Source organism: Panthera pardus, unplaced genomic scaffold (genome assembly GCF_024362965.1).
Source record: "Panthera pardus isolate Hobbes unplaced genomic scaffold, ASM2436296v1 HiC_scaffold_8, whole genome shotgun sequence".
Classification (NCBI taxonomy): domain Eukaryota; kingdom Metazoa; phylum Chordata; class Mammalia; order Carnivora; family Felidae; genus Panthera; species Panthera pardus.
The window spans coordinates 4,348,440-4,365,728 of record NW_026527013.1 but is presented as its reverse complement, the minus strand read 5'-3'; the positions used below and the strand labels follow the sequence as shown (position 1 = coordinate 4,365,728).

At 57.0% G+C, this 17,289-nt stretch overlaps 1 protein-coding gene across 5 annotated transcripts in view; it reads left to right on the top strand.

Moving 5' to 3' along the window:
* The window catches only part of RFX2 (regulatory factor X2), a 90,422-nt gene that overhangs the window by 65,985 nt on the left and 7,148 nt on the right, over positions 1-17,289 (top strand). For 3 of the 5 annotated variants that reach the window (XM_053898355.1, XM_053898352.1, XM_053898353.1), the window contains exons 6-11: positions 5,105-5,179; positions 10,631-10,812; positions 12,233-12,352; positions 14,983-15,098; positions 16,036-16,154; positions 16,793-16,905. In XM_053898355.1, coding sequence (XP_053754330.1) covers positions 5,105-5,179; positions 10,631-10,812; positions 12,233-12,352; positions 14,983-15,098; positions 16,036-16,154; positions 16,793-16,905 — 725 coding nt within the window. The remainder of the gene's footprint in view (positions 1-5,104; positions 5,180-10,630; positions 10,813-12,232; positions 12,353-14,982; positions 15,099-16,035; positions 16,155-16,792; positions 16,906-17,289) is intronic. The other 2 variants (XM_053898357.1, XM_053898356.1) reach the window with 1 other exon arrangement.

The following is a 17,289-nucleotide window of genomic DNA, read 5'->3' as shown; positions in this document are numbered from 1 at the left end:
GTTTGTACTTGTGCAGCGAGAGTCGCCCCTGCAGGTGTGCGAGGAAGACTCGGGCTGCAACCGCGAGATGCTCCTTTTCCGCAGATGCCGGTAGGGCCGCCCGCGCGGGGCTGGGAGGTGGCGCCGCAGCGCCCTCTGCTGGACCGGCGTGCGCACTGCGCCCTCCAGCGCTGCCTGCCGGGCGTTAACCTCCCCCTCTGACCTTGGGCGGGGGGTTCCTTACCTTCTTTATCGCCTTCTGATGTTTACCCGACGTCTTAATTTTATTTTAATGTTTATTTATTTATTTTGAGAGAGAGAGAACGAGCAGGGGAGGGGCAGAGACTGAGGGAGAAAGAGAGAACCTCGAGCAGCCTCCAAGCTCAGCACGGTGCCTGATGTAGGAATCGATCCCACGAGCCTCCGATCATGACCTGAGCCCAAATCAAGAGTCAGATGCTCAACGGGCTGAGCCATCCAGACACACCCAACTGTCGTTTTGATTTTCAAAACACAACGAACACCTGGGGGAGGTTCCACTGTGCGTCAAATTAATTCTCTGCACCCGCGGGCTTGAGCGGACCCTATTTAATAGCTATGGGTTCTTCAGGATGGTCTTCTGCAGCCAGCCTTAAAGTTGTGTGCTTTTCCACGATGCTCGATACTCTCGATACTCGTAGCTCTACAGTTTTTAGCAGGCAGTCCTCAAGACGTCTGGCACTCTTCTGGGTGTCCCCAAGACCGGCCCGGAGGCCCACCCGGGTCAGAACTGTTTTCATAAATAATACTAAGCCCATCAGTCTGTCGCCAGCTTTCCCAGTGCTGACGTTTGCACTGATTGTGCAAAATCGACATCGATGCGCCCCCGGGGCGCAAAACGCAGGCTCGAGCAAGGCGGAGAGGCGACAGACTCTCCCAGAAGCCACCGGCTTCTGCAACCGCCCTGCGCTCACAGCGAAAAAGAGAAGAGAAGCAGCGAATTCCCGCACTGCAACTTGCCGTTACGGTTCACCTAAGGTCCCCGGTGAAGCAGTAAACAGTCATTGTATGAAACCCCAGTCCTTCCTAATATTCTGGGTGGACAAAAGGCACTTCTCTGCCAAAGTGTGATGACTGTGCTAAGGAAGAGCCGCCGGGCAGATGACTGTGAGCTGCAACCAGCCACTTCTGTCACGAAACACAGTGTTTGCTTGAAGGAATAACAGACAAATGAGGGGTTTTCAGACTGGAGGATTTGGCAGGCATTTTTCTCAAAAAGGAGAGCAGAGCACGAGGCGGATGGGTCCGGGGGGGGGGGGGGGAATTAATCTGGTTGCCAGTAAATTTTCAACCAAAAAAAGAAAAACTTCGAATTTTGAAAACCTGGTATCCTCCTAATGAGCTTGGTAGTGATAATAACAAATGCGATTTTCAGTAGCGTTTAGTGAAGCGCGTCATCATTTGGAACATCCGGAAACTCGGCGAGCCAATATGTTCCACGTGACCAGTGTGTGATGTTACAAAAACCATACGTGTGGGCAAAAAGATCCCATTCAAAATCGCAAGAGAACAATAGGTTTTTTAATTGGTTGTGTATTTTTTTAAATCAAGGTAAAATTCACGTAACATAAAATGCATCTTTTTAACCATTTAAAAGTATACAATGCAGGGGCGCCCGGGGGGCTCAGTCGGTTAAGCTTCCGACTTTGGCTCAGGTCACGATCTCGCGGTTCGTGGGCTCCAGCCTCGCGTCAGACTCTGCTGACAGCCCGGAGCCTGGAAGGAGCCTGCTTCCGATTCCGTGTCTCCTTCTCTCTCTGCCTCTCCCCCACTCACGCTTTTGCCTGTCTCTCTCTCAAAAAGTAAATCAACGTTAAAAAAAAATTTTTTTTTGAGTGTACGATTCAATGGCAGTTAGTAGAGTCACAATGCCGTACGACCATTAACTTTATCTAGTAGTTCTAGAACATTCTCATCACCCTAGAAGGAAAACCCGCTGTAAACTGGTAACCCTGACCAATCGGCAGTCACCTCCCCCGCCCCCCACTCCCTCCTCCTCCAGCCTAAGGCAGCTAGTCTGCTTTCCGTCCCTATGGATTTTGCCTGTTCTGGACATTTCACGTAAATGGAAACCATACGCTACCTGGGCTTTCGTGACCGGCTTCTCTCACTGAGCGTCATGCTTTTGAGGCCCATCCGCATTGTAAACGTGTATCACTACCTCATTCCTTTTCGTGGTACGAGGAACATTCCATTGTATAGATACACCACGTTGGATGCATATATGCAGTCGTCTGTGACCGACACTCAGATTTTTCCTTTTTTTTTTTTTTTTTGCCATTATGAATGATGCCGCTACAGACATTTGTGTACCCAGGAGTGGAATTGCTGAGCCGTAATAGTTCAACTGAGTTTCTGTGCAACTTTTTTGAGGAACTACCGGCCTGTTTTCCACGGCAGCTGTACCGTTTTACATTCCACCGGCCACGTGTGAGGGTCCTTTCTCTTTTCTTTTTTTCTTTTCTAGTAGCCGTACCAGTGCGTGGGAAAGTGCTGTGTCACCGTGGTTTGGGCTTGTGTTTCCCTAGTGACTAATGATGCTCGGTATCTTCCCATGTGCCTCCTGCAGACAGGTCTGTTCGAGTCCTTTGCCCATTTCTTAATTGAGTCATTTGCCATTTTGTTGTTGGGTTGTGACAGTCCTTTATACGTTCTGAATACGAGACCCTTAGCAGAAGTACGGTTTGCAAATACGTTCTCCCATCCTGTGGGATAAAGTCCCATTTATCTTTGTAAAGAATTTTTTTTTTAATCTTTTGTTTGTGCTTTTAGCATCATATCTAAAACTCCATTGCCAGGGGTGCCTGGGCGGCTCAGTCAGTTAAGCGTCTGACTTCCGCTCAGGTCATGATCTCGTAGTCGGTGAGTTCGAGCCCCGCGTCGGGCCCTGTGCTGACAGCTCAGAGCCTGGAGCCCTGCTTCAGATTCTGGGTCTCCCTCTCTGTCTGCACCGCCCCCCCCCCCCCCCATGCTGTGTCTCTGTCTCAAAAATAAATAAATAAATAAAAATTTTAAAAATCCATTGCCAAATCCAAGGTCATGAAGATAAACTTATTGTACGTGACTACCTTATATTTTCCTCTGAGAGTTTTACAGTTGTGTCTCTTACATTTAGCTCTTTGATTCATTTTTGAGTTGTTTTTGTATATATTGTGAGGTGGGGGGGCCAACCTCATTCATTTGCCTGTGGAAGCCCACTTGTTTGGAAGTTTACTCTCTCTATTCAATGCTCTTGACACCCTCGTCAAAACTCAGTTGACCACAGATATATGGGACTCTTCCTGGAAGTTTGATTCCACCCCACTGGTCTGTATGCGTCTACCTATATGTCTCTCCTTATCCCAGTACTGCACTGTTCTGGTTACTGTAACTTTGTAGTAGGTGTTGAAACTGGGAAACGTGAACCTTCCAACTTTGTCCTTCTTTTTCAAGATTGTTTTGGCTATCCGGGGTCCCCTTGCAATGCCATACGAATTTTACGATCATCTTGTCCGTTTCTGAAAAAGCAGTCAGAAGTTTACTAGAGGATTTTCATAAGGATTGCTTGGAGTCTATAGATCAACCTGGAGAGTATTAATCTAAATATTAAGTCTTCCAGCCCGTGAATATAGGATGTCTTCTGCTTATTTAGGTCTTTAATTTCATTCAACAACGTTTTATAGTGTAACGTACAAATGCTTTACCTTGTTGGTTAAATTCATTCCTAGGTATTGGATTTTCTTTGACGTTACTGCAGACGGGACTGTTTCTTTATTTCGTTCGCCTCTTGTTCATTGTTGAGACAGAACCGATTTGTGGGCATTGATCTTGTAACCTGCAACTCTGCTGGGTTGCTTATCAGCATTAACAGTGCTTTGGTGGGTCCCTCAGGATTTTCGGTATTTAAGATCATGTTATCCGCACGTTACTTCTTCCTTTCCAATACGGATGCCTTTGGTTCCTCACTGTTGCCTGAGCCCCCGGCTAGAACGTCGGCACAGTGTTGGGTAACAGTGAGGAGAGCGGACACACACACACAGCGGTCAAAAGAGGTGATGGGCAAAGCAGTAACCCTCTTGCTCCCGCACTCAGCCCCAGGAGCCCCGTCCAGCTGCGCTTTCCGAAATACGTGTTCCCCCTGCTCTCTGCACGAGCATCACTGAGGTCTGCCTTCCGTGCGTGTTTGAGGAAAGTCAGCGCATTAGGTTTACTTCCTTCCATTGCAGTCCTGGGCCTGCGTGGTGGCCTCCAGCAGATTTTCAGTTTCCGTTTGACGTGCACAAGTCACATTCAGCACGGACAGATGTGGTGGGAGCCGCCCACAACCGGCTGTTTCCTCCTGTGCGTCGACCCACTGCACCACCTCAGCTCCTTGCCTCCAGGAAGTCCTCGGGACCCAACTCAGAAGCCCCTTCCCCCAGGAAGGCCCACTGTTAGCTTCACGTGACGTGCCCCTGCGACTCGTTCTCCTCCCTGTATAACCCTCTTTGCCCAGCCCACGCTTCATTCAACATTCAGGAGCTTATCTCTCTGACATGCCCGGTGGCCCCTATGCCTCCCGATGGCAGGGCCAGGGTCTCCGGCCTCGTTGCTATTTTCCTGGAGCATCCAGGAGGGAGGCTCTGAGCTCTGTGACAGGACAGGCTGGCCAGGAAGTCAGCGCCGCTGGCCGCCCTTGGGTAGACAGCTGATTCTCCCTGGCAACCGATGACGATGACGGGTCCAGGGGGGCAGCGGGCAATTATGGTGCTGGCTTTGCTTATACGTGAACTTACGCCTCGGCTCAGCGTTCGTGCTCTGCGTGTTCACGTGTTGTGTTACAACGCAATCGCCAGCATTCACAGCACAACTCATCCTGCTGCCTGTGCTCCCCTCCCCCCCCCCCCCCCGGCTCGCCTGCATGGCAGGAATAACACTCCCGGCCGCAGCTTGAACTCACAACTTAACCGTCCCCCCGCCTGTGTCCAGCCTGGTTTTTATTTTGTAGGCGCTTAAATCATTATTTGGATATTAATAAAAAATCTTGGCTGATGCTAACCATCTGATTTCCTTTTTTTTTTTTTCCATTTTGTTTTGTTTTGTTTGTTTCTGCACACATTTTCTTTAGCTTGAAATGGCGATCGAAAACCTCCAAAAAAGCGAAGGGATCACCTCACACAAAAGCGGTTTACTCAACAGCCATGTAAGTGTGTGTCGATCTGGCAGTCTGCCCTGCCGCGCTCGTGACCTTCACAGACAGTTTAAAAGCCAGCGAAGACCGTGACGTGACACGAGAGATAGGGGGGCCACCAATCTAGGGCTCCACATCCGGCCAGAATGCCTTTCACCCGCGTGAGGGAGAGGAGTCTCCACTTGCCAAGGTAGCTGGTGACAGCACCCGCCCCTTCTGGCGGGCGGTGGGACTAACGTGTGTGATACGCGTGCCACAGCTCCCCGAGTGCCTGGCAGGGAAGAGGCAGAACCAGTAAAGTGACACGGAGAGAAGCGGTGGCCACAACAGGAGAAGCGGGTGCCACGGTGACTCTTAGCTGCATTTTCTGCGATCAGATTTTTGGGGGGAAAAAAAAAAAACCAAACCAACAGGCAATTTGAGAAAAGTGCAAACCAGCAAACGTCTGCCTGTTCTAACTGTAGGGTCCACCTCCCTCGCCTCCCTCCGGGGAAACCAAGATGGCAGGTTGTTCGCCAGGAGACGGCCAGCGTCCCTGTCCCTGGGCAGCTGCGCGGGGCGGGACGGGACTGGCAGAGGTGACCGGCTAAGAGTCTTTATTGCCCAACTACGACCCCATCAAGGCTCTGGTCGTGGCCGACATTCACACAGGGCACGAGAAAGGGCAGTGATGGTGGGGCTGAAACCGCGCTCGGGGAAGGTGCAGACACTTCCAGGTGGGTGGCTCGGCACGGGTGCGCTGTGCCGCCCCAGGGACACGTGACGAGGGCCTCAGAGGGCCGGTCACGGGAAGGAAGAGCAGCCTCACACCCGCTGTCTTGAAGCCGTAAGTGAATCGAAGCGTCAGGACCCTGCTGAGTGTCCCCCACCCCCAGAGCAGGCGGCTCCTGCCCTCCCCGTCTCCCGTTCCTGCCGGATGACGTCAGCCCTGCGGGCAGACCCGGCGAGGGGAGCATCTGCAGACGAGCTGGGGGAGAAGACCCCTCGGTCTGCAACTCGGAAGGCACCACGTGGCCAAGGCTGCGCAAACGGCAGCCCTGTTCAGCAGGGCCCTGACGCGAACACGCGTGGCCGTGACTCGGCCTGCCGGCCCAGCGCCGGGTCGGCCCCGCGGAAGGCAGCGTACTGGGCGCAAGCCCCGGGCAGGCGGGGTTCGCGGGGGGATTTGAAATGTTGGGGGGACATGCATGAGCCGCTTGTCTCTGGCCGCAGGGGTGCTTCCGGCTTCTAACACTTCCTTTGGAAGGAGGCTGCTTTGACTGCTTCCCTGCCCGTCGGTTTCCCAGCAGGAAACCCGCCCCGCGTCCGTGCCTCCCTGGCCGTGTGTCGTTGAGTCTCGTTCGGGCATCAGGCGCTGCGAGAAGCAGGGTGTGGGCTTGGCGGCCTAGAATCAGAGACTAGAAATAAGATCTTTCTGAAGATTCAGCCACACACACCGGAGTGAGAGACCCACCTAGAGCTCTTCCCGGGAGATGTGAGAGCCGGGAGGGAGGGAGGGAGGGAACGTGTCCCGGCCGATAGGTGGGGCCCGTGTGTCCCACGCTCGCTCACGATGGTTGTCACCACGGCCGCCTGCAGCCCACGGCGCTCTTGTGTTGGGCGACGCTGGCCGAGTCCCGCTCCTTTGCCAGCCCAGCCCCAGCGCATAGGAGTCTGGTTGAGGGCTGGGCCCCACGGCCCCGCTTTCCTGGTGGCCTCCCAGCCGACCCGTGTCGGAAAGCCTGGGTCGTGCCGTCCCACCCCCACCAGACCCGTGCTGAATAGGAAGCAGAAGGAACGAGGGAATCTCACTCCAGGGAGCACAGTGGCCAAGCGTGTGTGAGAACGTGCACCCAGGTGACACGTGAGTATGCACACAGTCCCGCCGTGGGAGTCCTCAGCCGGAACTGGTTGCCACGCTCCGCAGGGTTGGCTTCTCGAAGCGCCGTCGTAGGCTGGGCAGGGCGGGCGAGATGCCCCGAGCCTGGGAGGCTGGACAGCGTCTTCCACACGCAGCCAGTGCCGCCGCGGTCCCTGGAGCTCCCCAAGATGCCCTGAAAGGGCCGCGACCAGGGGGTGTGCAGGTGGAAGGAACTTTCCAGCCTGGGGTTGAAAGGCCCACGGGAGAAGGAGGGCCTCAAGCGGTCTCTGAGCTGGGGGCAGGCAGATCTAGTGGCAGGAAACGTGGGAGAGCTGTTTCCAAGGACGTGAAGCGGGGCCCTGGGGGCGGAAACGCCTTCCCCACCCGCAGCCACCGCTTGGAGGCAGCCCCCGTGCGCGCCTGGCCCCGGGAGAGGAACTTGGGGTCGAGGTCCCCCTCCTTGAGCAGGGGAGGGGCCTGGGCTCCTCCCAGGGCTGCCCCTCAGCCAGATCCCCCACACAGAACAACACCCCCACTCAGGGACCCCCCCCCCACACCGGTGGCTCAGTCACTGTCCTGTGGGGACAGCCGTGGTCCACTGCAGTGAACTGTTATTTTCCAACCCTGGGAGGAGGACCTGTTGTTAGATTAAGTGTATTCAGATTATATGACTTTTTTTTTTTTTTTAACGGAGAAACAGATCGTCAAAGGGCGCTTGGCCGTCAGCTGGTGGCCGACTGCAGGCCCGTGTGACGACCAGGCGTAACTTGCAGACCAGGCTTGGGGCTTGGCTAGAATTGGTGGCTCCGTGGGATGGTCCCCGGCTTGCTGACCCCACCCTGGCTCCCTGGGGGAAAGGCTGTTTCCCGGCGGGCACCCCCCCTCCCCGGCCTCTCCCGAAGCTCCCCCTCCAGGACCCGCCTGCAGCTTGGGGCCCAGCACCGTGTGTCCCAAGCGGAGCCCTGACCACCCCGACCCCTGTGCCCCCCGCCCTCTGCTGCGGGGCACCCTTGCTTCCCACCCTCCTCCCCAACCCCCCCCCCCCAGCCAGATGCTCTTGACCTCACCTTCGGAAAGATCCAGAATCAGACCACTTCTCCCTCCTCCTCCACCACAGCCCCCCTCCCCCCCCGCCACCCCCGCCACCACCATCTCTCCCGTGGAGTGTCACGGCCACCACCTAGCCAGCCCTTGGCCGCTGCCCTCGCCCAGCTTCCAGGCCCTTCTCGCAGCAGCTGTGAGGGTGGTCCTACTGGAACCAGACTCAGATCGCGGCACTTCTCTGTTCAGAAGCCTCCGGGTCCCCCCGTCACATTCCCAAGTAGAAGCCTGCGTCATCGAAACAGCCTCTGGGGCCCTGCCCGACCTGCCCTGTTCCCTCCCTCCCCTCCTCCTTCTGTCTCCAGCCACACAGGCCCCTCACTGTTCCTCCACTGCGCCAGGCGCCGTGCCGCCCCAGAGCCTTTGCACAGGCTGTTCCCTCGCTAGAATGCTTCCCCATGGCGCCCTCTCTCAGCTCCCTCATGACTCGAGTCATCGGTCACTTGAAACGGCTTCCCTCTGGGTACCTCCTCAGCGCAAAAGAGAGAGAGAGTGTAACTGACCGTTCTTTGGGGGGCTGCTAGCGGGGTCTGTTCTCTCTGGGGTTACGTCGACTTGGGAAGAACTTGCTGTCGAGCTACCGATGCATCGTCGATGTCAACGTCCACTTACCAAACCAAGTAAAAGGTCCACTTCCAACGTCAACGACACGGGGCCGGGGGCAGTGACGAGGTGAAGCGAGCATCCTTCCCGACACTTCCTCATACGTGTGAGCCAGTCCTGTGCCCTCACACACGTGAGCCGGTGCCCCGTCCTGCCCACCCCCCAGAGTCTGGCCTCACCCCCTCTCCGGCCCCAGAGGACCCCTCAGACGCGGCACCGTGTGCCCCCCGCCCCCCTGCCCGGGGTGGCAGAGAGACAAGTCTTCGGCCTCCTCGCCCTCGGCTTCCCGCACACGGGGGGGCCCCCCTCTGTGCCTCCGTGTTTCTTGGGGCATCGTCAGGATCCTGGGGTGCGGATGTGGACAGAGCCTCTTCCATCTCGACCCGCCCGGGGTTCTCAATCCCGCGGGGCAGACACGCATCAGATAAAGTGTGCCTGCCAGCTCCAGAGGGGGAACGTCTTCTGAAGACAAGCTCAGGGTTCAAAGGACCCCCTCCAACGCCAGCCCCTCCTCACCTGGCTCCGCGTCCAGAGCCCCGGCGGCAGGGGTGCTCAGGGCGGGGAGGAGGGTGCGCCCTGGGGTCAGAGGGCACTGCCACGCTGGCGAACTACTCACTGACTTTGCAGCTAAGCCTTCGTCCCGTGGCACCAAGGGGAGAGGGGTCGGGGCGAGGGGGGGACCAAGGAGGCGGCTCCGCCGGGACCTGACTTTCCGTGTGGCCGGCTCCCGCCCTTCTGACCCGAGGCTGAGCTCTGGGGGGACAGCGACTTGCTGTGGATTCGCTCAGCCTGCCTTTTGGCCTGGGCACAAAACCTCGCACGTAAGCCTTTTCGGTATTGCGTCCCGTTTGCATTTGCAATCTCTCAGTCAGGGACACAAGGATATATCAGTCCGTCGGTCCGTCGTCCCGTGTCTTGTTTTGTTTTTGTTTTCTCAGAAAGAAAGAAAAAAAGCTTTACTAAGAGAAAATACACAGCAAATTCCAGAGTGCCCGGTCTTCAGGCCACTCCATTCCCCCCTCCTTCCCCCCCCACCCCGGCAATAGGAACAGAGACCATTCTGTCCGCACACATCCCCTACCTCGGGGAGGAAGTGTAGCCGCTGACATCTGGCCTGAGAGCTCTAAGGAAAGGGGCAGGGCAGGAGATGCCATGGGCCCCGCCCTTGGGGAGGGCCCTGGCTTGCAGCAGAGTCGCGGCCAGTGAAGTCAGTTCAGTGGCTGCGGTGAGGTACCCTCCGTGGGGGCTTCACAGCCCAATTAAGAAAAGGGGCAGGAGGAAGGAGTGTCTGGGAAATCCTCCCCTCCTTCTTGGCCTGTTCTAGTACAATCTGACCGCCCCAGGATGCGGAAGTCCTGGTTGGGGGCAAAGAAATAGCAGCCCAAGCAATGAGGCAAGAATTCAACCAGGACTTTTATATTCGGTGACCAGCGGATGAGACAGGTGGCCAAGCCCCAGCCACCTTCACCCTTAGATTAATGATTTGTCCCTCAAGGGCAAGATGCCAAGAGGTGGACAAGCCATAAAGACCAAGGTTGCCCTGTTTAATGCCGGGTGCAGTGCTGATGGGTCCGTCAAGCTCTTTTCAATCCTCTTTGTCCTGACATTCCTGAAAGTATAGGAGACACTTGGTGTCCAAATGATTATGAAGACCCAACCCAAAAGGTCTCAGTCACACGCAGGCTTTTATAAACCAAATCAAGGAATCTGAAAACCAGGCTGGAAATTGAAGGAACAAATACAGGCGTGGAGAGAAGCTATTAATTCCTGCGCCCAGAATCTCTCGAACCCAAATCAGTGACCGTGGATGTGAATTTCTTCACCACATCAATGGGGAGAACGTATGTGATTCTCTTAATGAGTCCATGTTAGCATTTGGGGGGATCCTGACGAACGTGAGCGTGTCTTTCTTTATCCAGCTCCAGTGGCTGTTAGATAATTACGAAACCGCGGAAGGCGTGAGTCTCCCCAGAAGCTCTCTCTACAACCATTACCTCCGGCACTGCCAGGAGCACAAGCTGGACCCTGTGAATGCTGCCTCTTTCGGGAAGCTGATCCGCTCGGTTTTCATGGGGCTGCGGACACGGCGGCTGGGCACCAGGTGGGTGCACGCACGGGGGTGCCTGGGGGTCCCACGCCTGCCCATCCTCTGCATCCCCTGTACAGATATTGAGCTTTGGGAGAACGTGGGCTCCCTCCTGCCCGTGTGTCCTGACCTGCGTGCCCCTGGGTGAACTTGGGTTTGTTCTGAATTGGCGGCACGGGACTGGCCGGCCCGAGGTGTTGGCAGTGGCCGTCTCTCTCCCGGTGACACGGGCTTTGCTCCAGCACTCTCTCGTTGTTTAACAATTTCCATAATAGCAGGCTTTCATCCCTGGATGATCTAGTAGAGTTGGATTTTTCATCTCTTGGTGCTTTCTGCCATGCCTGGACCCATCCCCCAGGGCCTGCCCTTGGCCTGCAGCAGCCAGGGACCGTCGTGCGCCATAAACTTTTCCCAGGCACGAATCCAACACTCCCCCCACTAGAAAACAAAAAGTGGGTGGCCCAGAGCACACAGAAGGCTGTTTCCTGCATGGCCGCTGTCTGTGGAGTCACACGTGGGGTCGGGGTCATGCGTACACCCTCCGAAGCTGGTGTCTGGCCAAGAGAAGGTTCTCGGCCATCCTCTGATCCATAACAGAACATCCTTACGCAACATCGCTGGACGGAGGAGGGTAGGAAGGGGGAGAAGGACAGCGAGTCCCTGGTCTCTGGGGACACAGCCTCCACTGTCTTTGGGTCCTCTCCAGAAGGCTCGTGCCCGGCCTCCACCGTCAGAGCGTCCCGGATGCTTGGCCTCAGGCCAGGACCGGGGCTTTTCTCCCCACTGCTTTCCCTCCCCTGCCACCAGCTAAGCTCTTACCTCTTCTAGAAAGGACCCGCGCTCCTCCCGCTTGTCCCCATTGCCAGACACCTGTCTGTCCTTCGGTGCTTCTCTCCTACGGAGCCCCTCTGACCTGTTTTCTTAACCAAAATGTCTAAAGCCCTTGGGTCATCATGTCTCCCATAATAAGCTATGACAGTGTTTCCCACAAAGTGCCATTTTCCAAATCATGTTGTTAGATGATGTGGGGCGGGATGGGGGTGGTGATGACGGTGGTGGTGGTGATAGGGATGATGGGGGTGACGGTGATAATGAAGGCGGGTGTCGATGATATTGATAACGATGGTGTTGATGGGGGTGACGGTGAGGATGGTCGGGGAGGCCATGCCGGGTCACACAACACCGGACTGCGTTTCCCATTGTGAGACTTCTCAGAGCTATTATGATGCTTAAGTGCAAGAAGGCAATCTCCAAGAGAGGGGCGAGTATAGAATTTCCTAAACCCCTCGGATTGTGGAATAGCCTGTGAACATTTCCCATATGGTCCAGGGGACACTGAACCCAAGAACCCGAAATAAAGGGCCAAGACCCGGCACCTGTCTTGTCGTTGAGGACAGCTGCAAAGAGAGCTGACCCTGAGATGCTTGGTTTCTAGGGGCAACTCCAAGTATCATTACTATGGGATCCGTCTAAAGCCGGACTCGCCCCTGAACCGGCTGCAGGAGGACACCCAGTACATGGCCATGCGCCAGCAGCCCCTGCACCAAAAGCCCAGGTGAGTGACCTGGCCCAAAGCCAGCCCGCGGGCCGACTTCCCTGCCCGAGGTGGGGGTCAGGTCTGAGCTTCGCTTGGGAGAACATACAGAGAAGTGTTTCTCAAATGCTAAATATACAGGTTGGGGGGGGGGGGCTCTCCAAACTATGATGGAAAAAATAAATTCCCATTAGCCTCTGGTTCCAGTGTCCTGGGAGAGCCAAGGCACAGGAGGCTGGAGTCGCAACCTCGTCCAGCTAACAGAGCCTTCAGCCTTTCTCCTTTTAAAAAAAAAAGATAGGCGTTATTTTTTAGAACCGTTTTAGGTTCACAGCAAACTCGGGCAGAAAGTACAATGCTCCCTGTCCTCCCACGCACGCCCCCCCCCCCATCAACATGGCACCAGAGCTGTGCGTGGGCACCTCGTTACCACCTTAAGTCCATGCTCCACGCTCGGGTTCTCTCTTGGGGCTCCATTCAAATGGGTTAGGACGGGGGCGCCCGGGTGGCGCAGTCGGTTAAGCGTCCGACTGCGGCTCAGGTCACCATCTCACGGTCTGTGAATTCAAGCCCCGCGTCGGGCTCTGTGCGGACAGCTCGGAGCCTGGAGCCTGCTTCCGATTCTGTGTCTCCCTCTCTCTCTGCTCCTTCCCCGCTTGCGCTCTGTCTCTCTCAAAAATAAAACATAAACAAACAAACAAACAAACAAATGGGTTTGGACGCAAGTGTACCCAGCATCACAATCACAATGTCACACAGGGTAGTTGCACAGCCCTCGCAATCCCCTGTGCCCCACCTCCTCACCCCTCCCTCCCCTCAACCTCTGGCAGCCACCGAGGTTGCCATAGTTTGGCCTTTTCCAGAAGATCACGAGAGCTGAAGTCATAGATCTTTAATTTTCGACAACAGGGGAAAAAGAGAATGTTGAAAAGAACCCAAGAAGCCTGGAGAAAGAAGCTTATATACTTAAATGGCTGCCTCTTCCTGACATTTTGATCCAATGGCTGGAAAGGCCCGGTCATTTTCTGGAATGTTCTCTTCTCTACCCGTCACATAGCTGCTCGTCTTTTAAGGCAGGGGTCAGCACACTTTGCTGTCAAGGGCCGGAGAGCATCTCTCTGAGGCTTTGCAGGCCACACACTCTGCTGACTGTTCAGCTCTGCCATCGTAGAAGGAAAGCCACCGCATGATCCCTAGACAAGTGGGCACCATGGCCGTGTGCCCGTAAAACTTTATTCGCGGGCACCTCTTTCTGCCCACAGGTCCTGGGCTCTAATAAAATCACCTTGTTTACACCCTCCCCCCCCAAAAAAAAAAAAACTTTATTCACAAAACCAGGAGCACAATTGGCTCTCCACAGCTGGGATTTGCAGACCCCTGGTTCAGGGCCCCACTCGAGTGTCACCTCCCTGGCAGCCTCGCAGTCACCTCTCCTTCCCTGCTTCCCTCTGCCCCTGGCTCCTCTCCGCAGAATCCAGACTGCTCCGGGGCAGGGACCGTGCCCCACTCACCTCCGCGTGGCATCATCATACCTTGGCCAAGCCGTATGTGGCTAAACGCCGATTTTAGCCGCTCTAAGGCCATCCCAGTGACTCCAAACCATATGTTCAATCGTGGGAGCCGGAGGCCACGGAAGAGAATCTCTAGAACGCTCTCCGGGAGCCAACGGATGGAAGAGTGGACCCAGCAGTCCTTCCTGTACCTGTCTGGGCACAGTGTGGCCTCTGTAGCTTCTTCTTGTTGTTTGGTCCGGGCCCTGCAGACACCTGTGACTCATGATGCCAGGTGGCGTGTTATCTGAGGACCAGCCCTGGACCTCGTGCCGTTGACACTTGGAACCACCACACACCCGGGAGGCATTTCTCTGTCCTCGTGGGAAGCCCGGCCCCACTCTCCACAAGGAGAGGAGCCCCCCGCTGGAGCTGGACCCCCCCCCCCCCCCCCCCCCCCCGCTCTTGCCGCCACACGCTGTCACCGCCCCCACAGCGTCCTGCTGGGCTCAAGGGACACGGGCCCCGGGGAGCGCACTTCGCCGCCGGGACGGGCTGGTCATGCGTTCTGGCTCGAGGCGAAATGAAAGTCCCGGAATTTCCTTCGAGACTATGTAATAGTCAGATACTTGTGACTCTGCAGAAAGAAATTCACTTATCTTCTAAGAGAGAAGTATTAGGGGGAAAACACACACACACACACACACACAACCTGAGGACTCATCAGCAGATGAATGGATAAGCAGATGTGCCCTCCAGACCCTGGAATGTCATTCAGCACTAAAAAAGAAGGACATCGTGACAGGACATTATGTTCAGTGAAATAAGCCAGACACAAAAGGACAGATACTGGAGGGTTCCACGCACAGGGGGTCCCTAGAGGAGTCCCATCCACAGAGACAGAGGGTAGATGGGGGGAGCCAAGGGGGGGGGCCGGGGGGGTGGGGGGGAGTCGGTGCTTCATGGGGACAGAGTCTCGGTTTGGGGAGATGGCAAGTTCAGGAGACAGTGGGGGCGGCTGCACGACAGCCGAGTGTGCCTGAGGCTTTTAAATTTACACAGACACACACCCCGAACTGAATCCTGCTCAGCTCTCTGCTCCCCGGGCCCCCGCGGGCAGTACTGCTGGGGCCTCACGGTGGCGCTGTGTCCCCCGTCCAGGTACCGGCCGGCCCAGAAGACAGACAGCCTTGGGGACAGTGGCTCGCACGGCAGCCTGCACAGCACACCGGAGCAGGCCATGGCCGCCCAGAGCCAGCACCACCAGCAGTTCATCAGTGAGCCCCTCCCCCCCCCACCCCCCACCCCCCCCCGCCCCCCCCAGGCACAGGGCCTTCTGGAAGAGTTCCGGCTTCCTTGAGTTGCTCACGGGGTTCACCTACAGGGGGCTTTAGGCTGCTTTCTTGTATAATACCTTGTAAATTACATAGAGGTGTTCTATGGTACCCCCAAGATTCCAGAATAATCAGCAGATGCCCCCCAAATTAACGTGCAAGGTGACCGTCGGGAAAATGAATACGTAACGTGAAATGCCCATCAGAAGGGAAGGCCAGATTATTTTAAAACCTGTTGGCTCAGGACTTGGCCGCCCTCCTCAGTTCTCCCCCTTGTTGCCCCAGAGCCTTTAGAATGCTCGGGACTCCCTGAAACTGCCTCTCCCCTCCGGGGGCCCTGCCACCGGGCTGCCTGGCCCTCCCCTGGAAGACCCCCTTCCCCACTGGCGCCACCCCTGCCCCGGGGGAGCATCTAACTCGCAGACTACACTGTGCGACAGGCCCGGGGGTGGGGGGGGGGGGGCTTGCTGAGGTCACTGACCATAGGCTCACACACTGAAGACAGCAGTGGCCTTCGACTATCTTTAGTGTATTTTTGGAGCCCAGGCAGGACCCTTCTGGGAAGTCACCAGGGACAGCCACGGCTGGCCCCCTCCCCGGATTCGCTGCCCTGGGTGCACGCTGGGGCGATGGGAGCGCTCGCTGAGTGCCGGGGCCCTGGGCTCGGCGGCCACCTGTGTCAGCGTATTTGCTGTCGCCGGGAGAGGACAGTCCTGTCCCATTCTGTCCCTGAGAAAACCAAAGCTTAAAAGTCGTGAGACCCGGGGCTGTGGAGCCGTCCCTGGCACGCCGGGCCAGCGTCCCCCGGCACCGGGGCGTCCTAGCGACTCCTGCGTGCGGACCTCCTGCAGCTCCGTGAACCCCCGCTTTCCTCCCCCAGATGTCTCCCACGTCTTCCCGGAGTTCCCCGCGCCTGACCTGGGCAGCGTCCTGCTGCAGGAGAGCATCACACTGCACGACGTCAAGGCCCTGCAGCTGGTCTACCGGCGGCACTGCGAGGTGACCGTCCCCCCCCCCCGCCCCCCCCCCCCCCGCACCGGAGACGGCCTGGGCCGCGGGGGGGCCCCCTAGAATGTGGGCGGAGAGCAGGGCGTGCCTCCCCCAGGTGAGGCGCTCAGCCTCACACGTCGCCAGGACCGCTGAACTCTCACGTCACCAGGTGTCTCTGGGCGACCCGGAGGAGACAGGAGTGGCCCCCCCCCCCCCGCCTCCTTTGGCTGAGAAGTAGATAGGATTTCCACTCTCTCTTTTTTTTCTTTTTAATATTCATTATGAGAGAGAGAGCAAAAAAAAAACCCAAAAGATCGAGCAGGGGACGGGCAGAGGGAGAGGGAATCCCAAGCAGGCTCCACGCTGTCAGCGCAGAGCCCGATGCAGAGCTCGATCCCCTGAACCGTGAGGTCACGACCTGAGCTGAAATGAAGAGCCGGACAGCGAAGCGACTGAGCCGCCCAGGGGCCCCAGAATCTCCAGTCCCCGAACCGTGGCCCATCCGCTCATTCTGTCCCTTCTTGGGGTCTCTCTCTGCGTTTCAAGGGACCCCACTGCGGCTCCTGTCACGCCTGCCCGCCCCGACAACAGTGCCAGGCGCGCTTTCCAATGCACAGCTGTGTCTGACCGGCCGTGTTCATTCGCAGGCAACCTTGGATGTCGTGGTGCACCTGCAGTTTCAGTACATGGAGAAGCTGTGGCTTTCCTTCTGGAACTCCAAAGCGCCCTCGGGTGACGGCCCCGCCCCTCTCCCTGCCAGGTAACTCACCGCCCCTGCCCCTGCCCCTGCCCCCGCCGAGACTGGCCGCTCATTTCCCAGGACCCCAGGCTTAACCTGCAGGCTGCGACCCGCCCCCCCCCTCCGCACTGTGACCCAGAGACCAACGTGTCACCTTTCCGGGAACTGGTGCTCAGAGCCCCCTTCTGGGTGTGTACGCTTTTCACACCCTGACCGTGGCCTGTGGCTGGTGTTGCCCCTCCGTCAGTTCAGCAGGAGGGACCGTAGGGGACCCCAAGAGTCCCAAATAGAGCACGTGTCATCGCCTGGCCACAGGCAGGGGAGGGGCGGCGCGGGCCCGCCGGGGACTTGGACGCGGGGCTCGGTGCGGTCCTGTGGCCCTCCTGCCACCCCACAGGCCGCGGC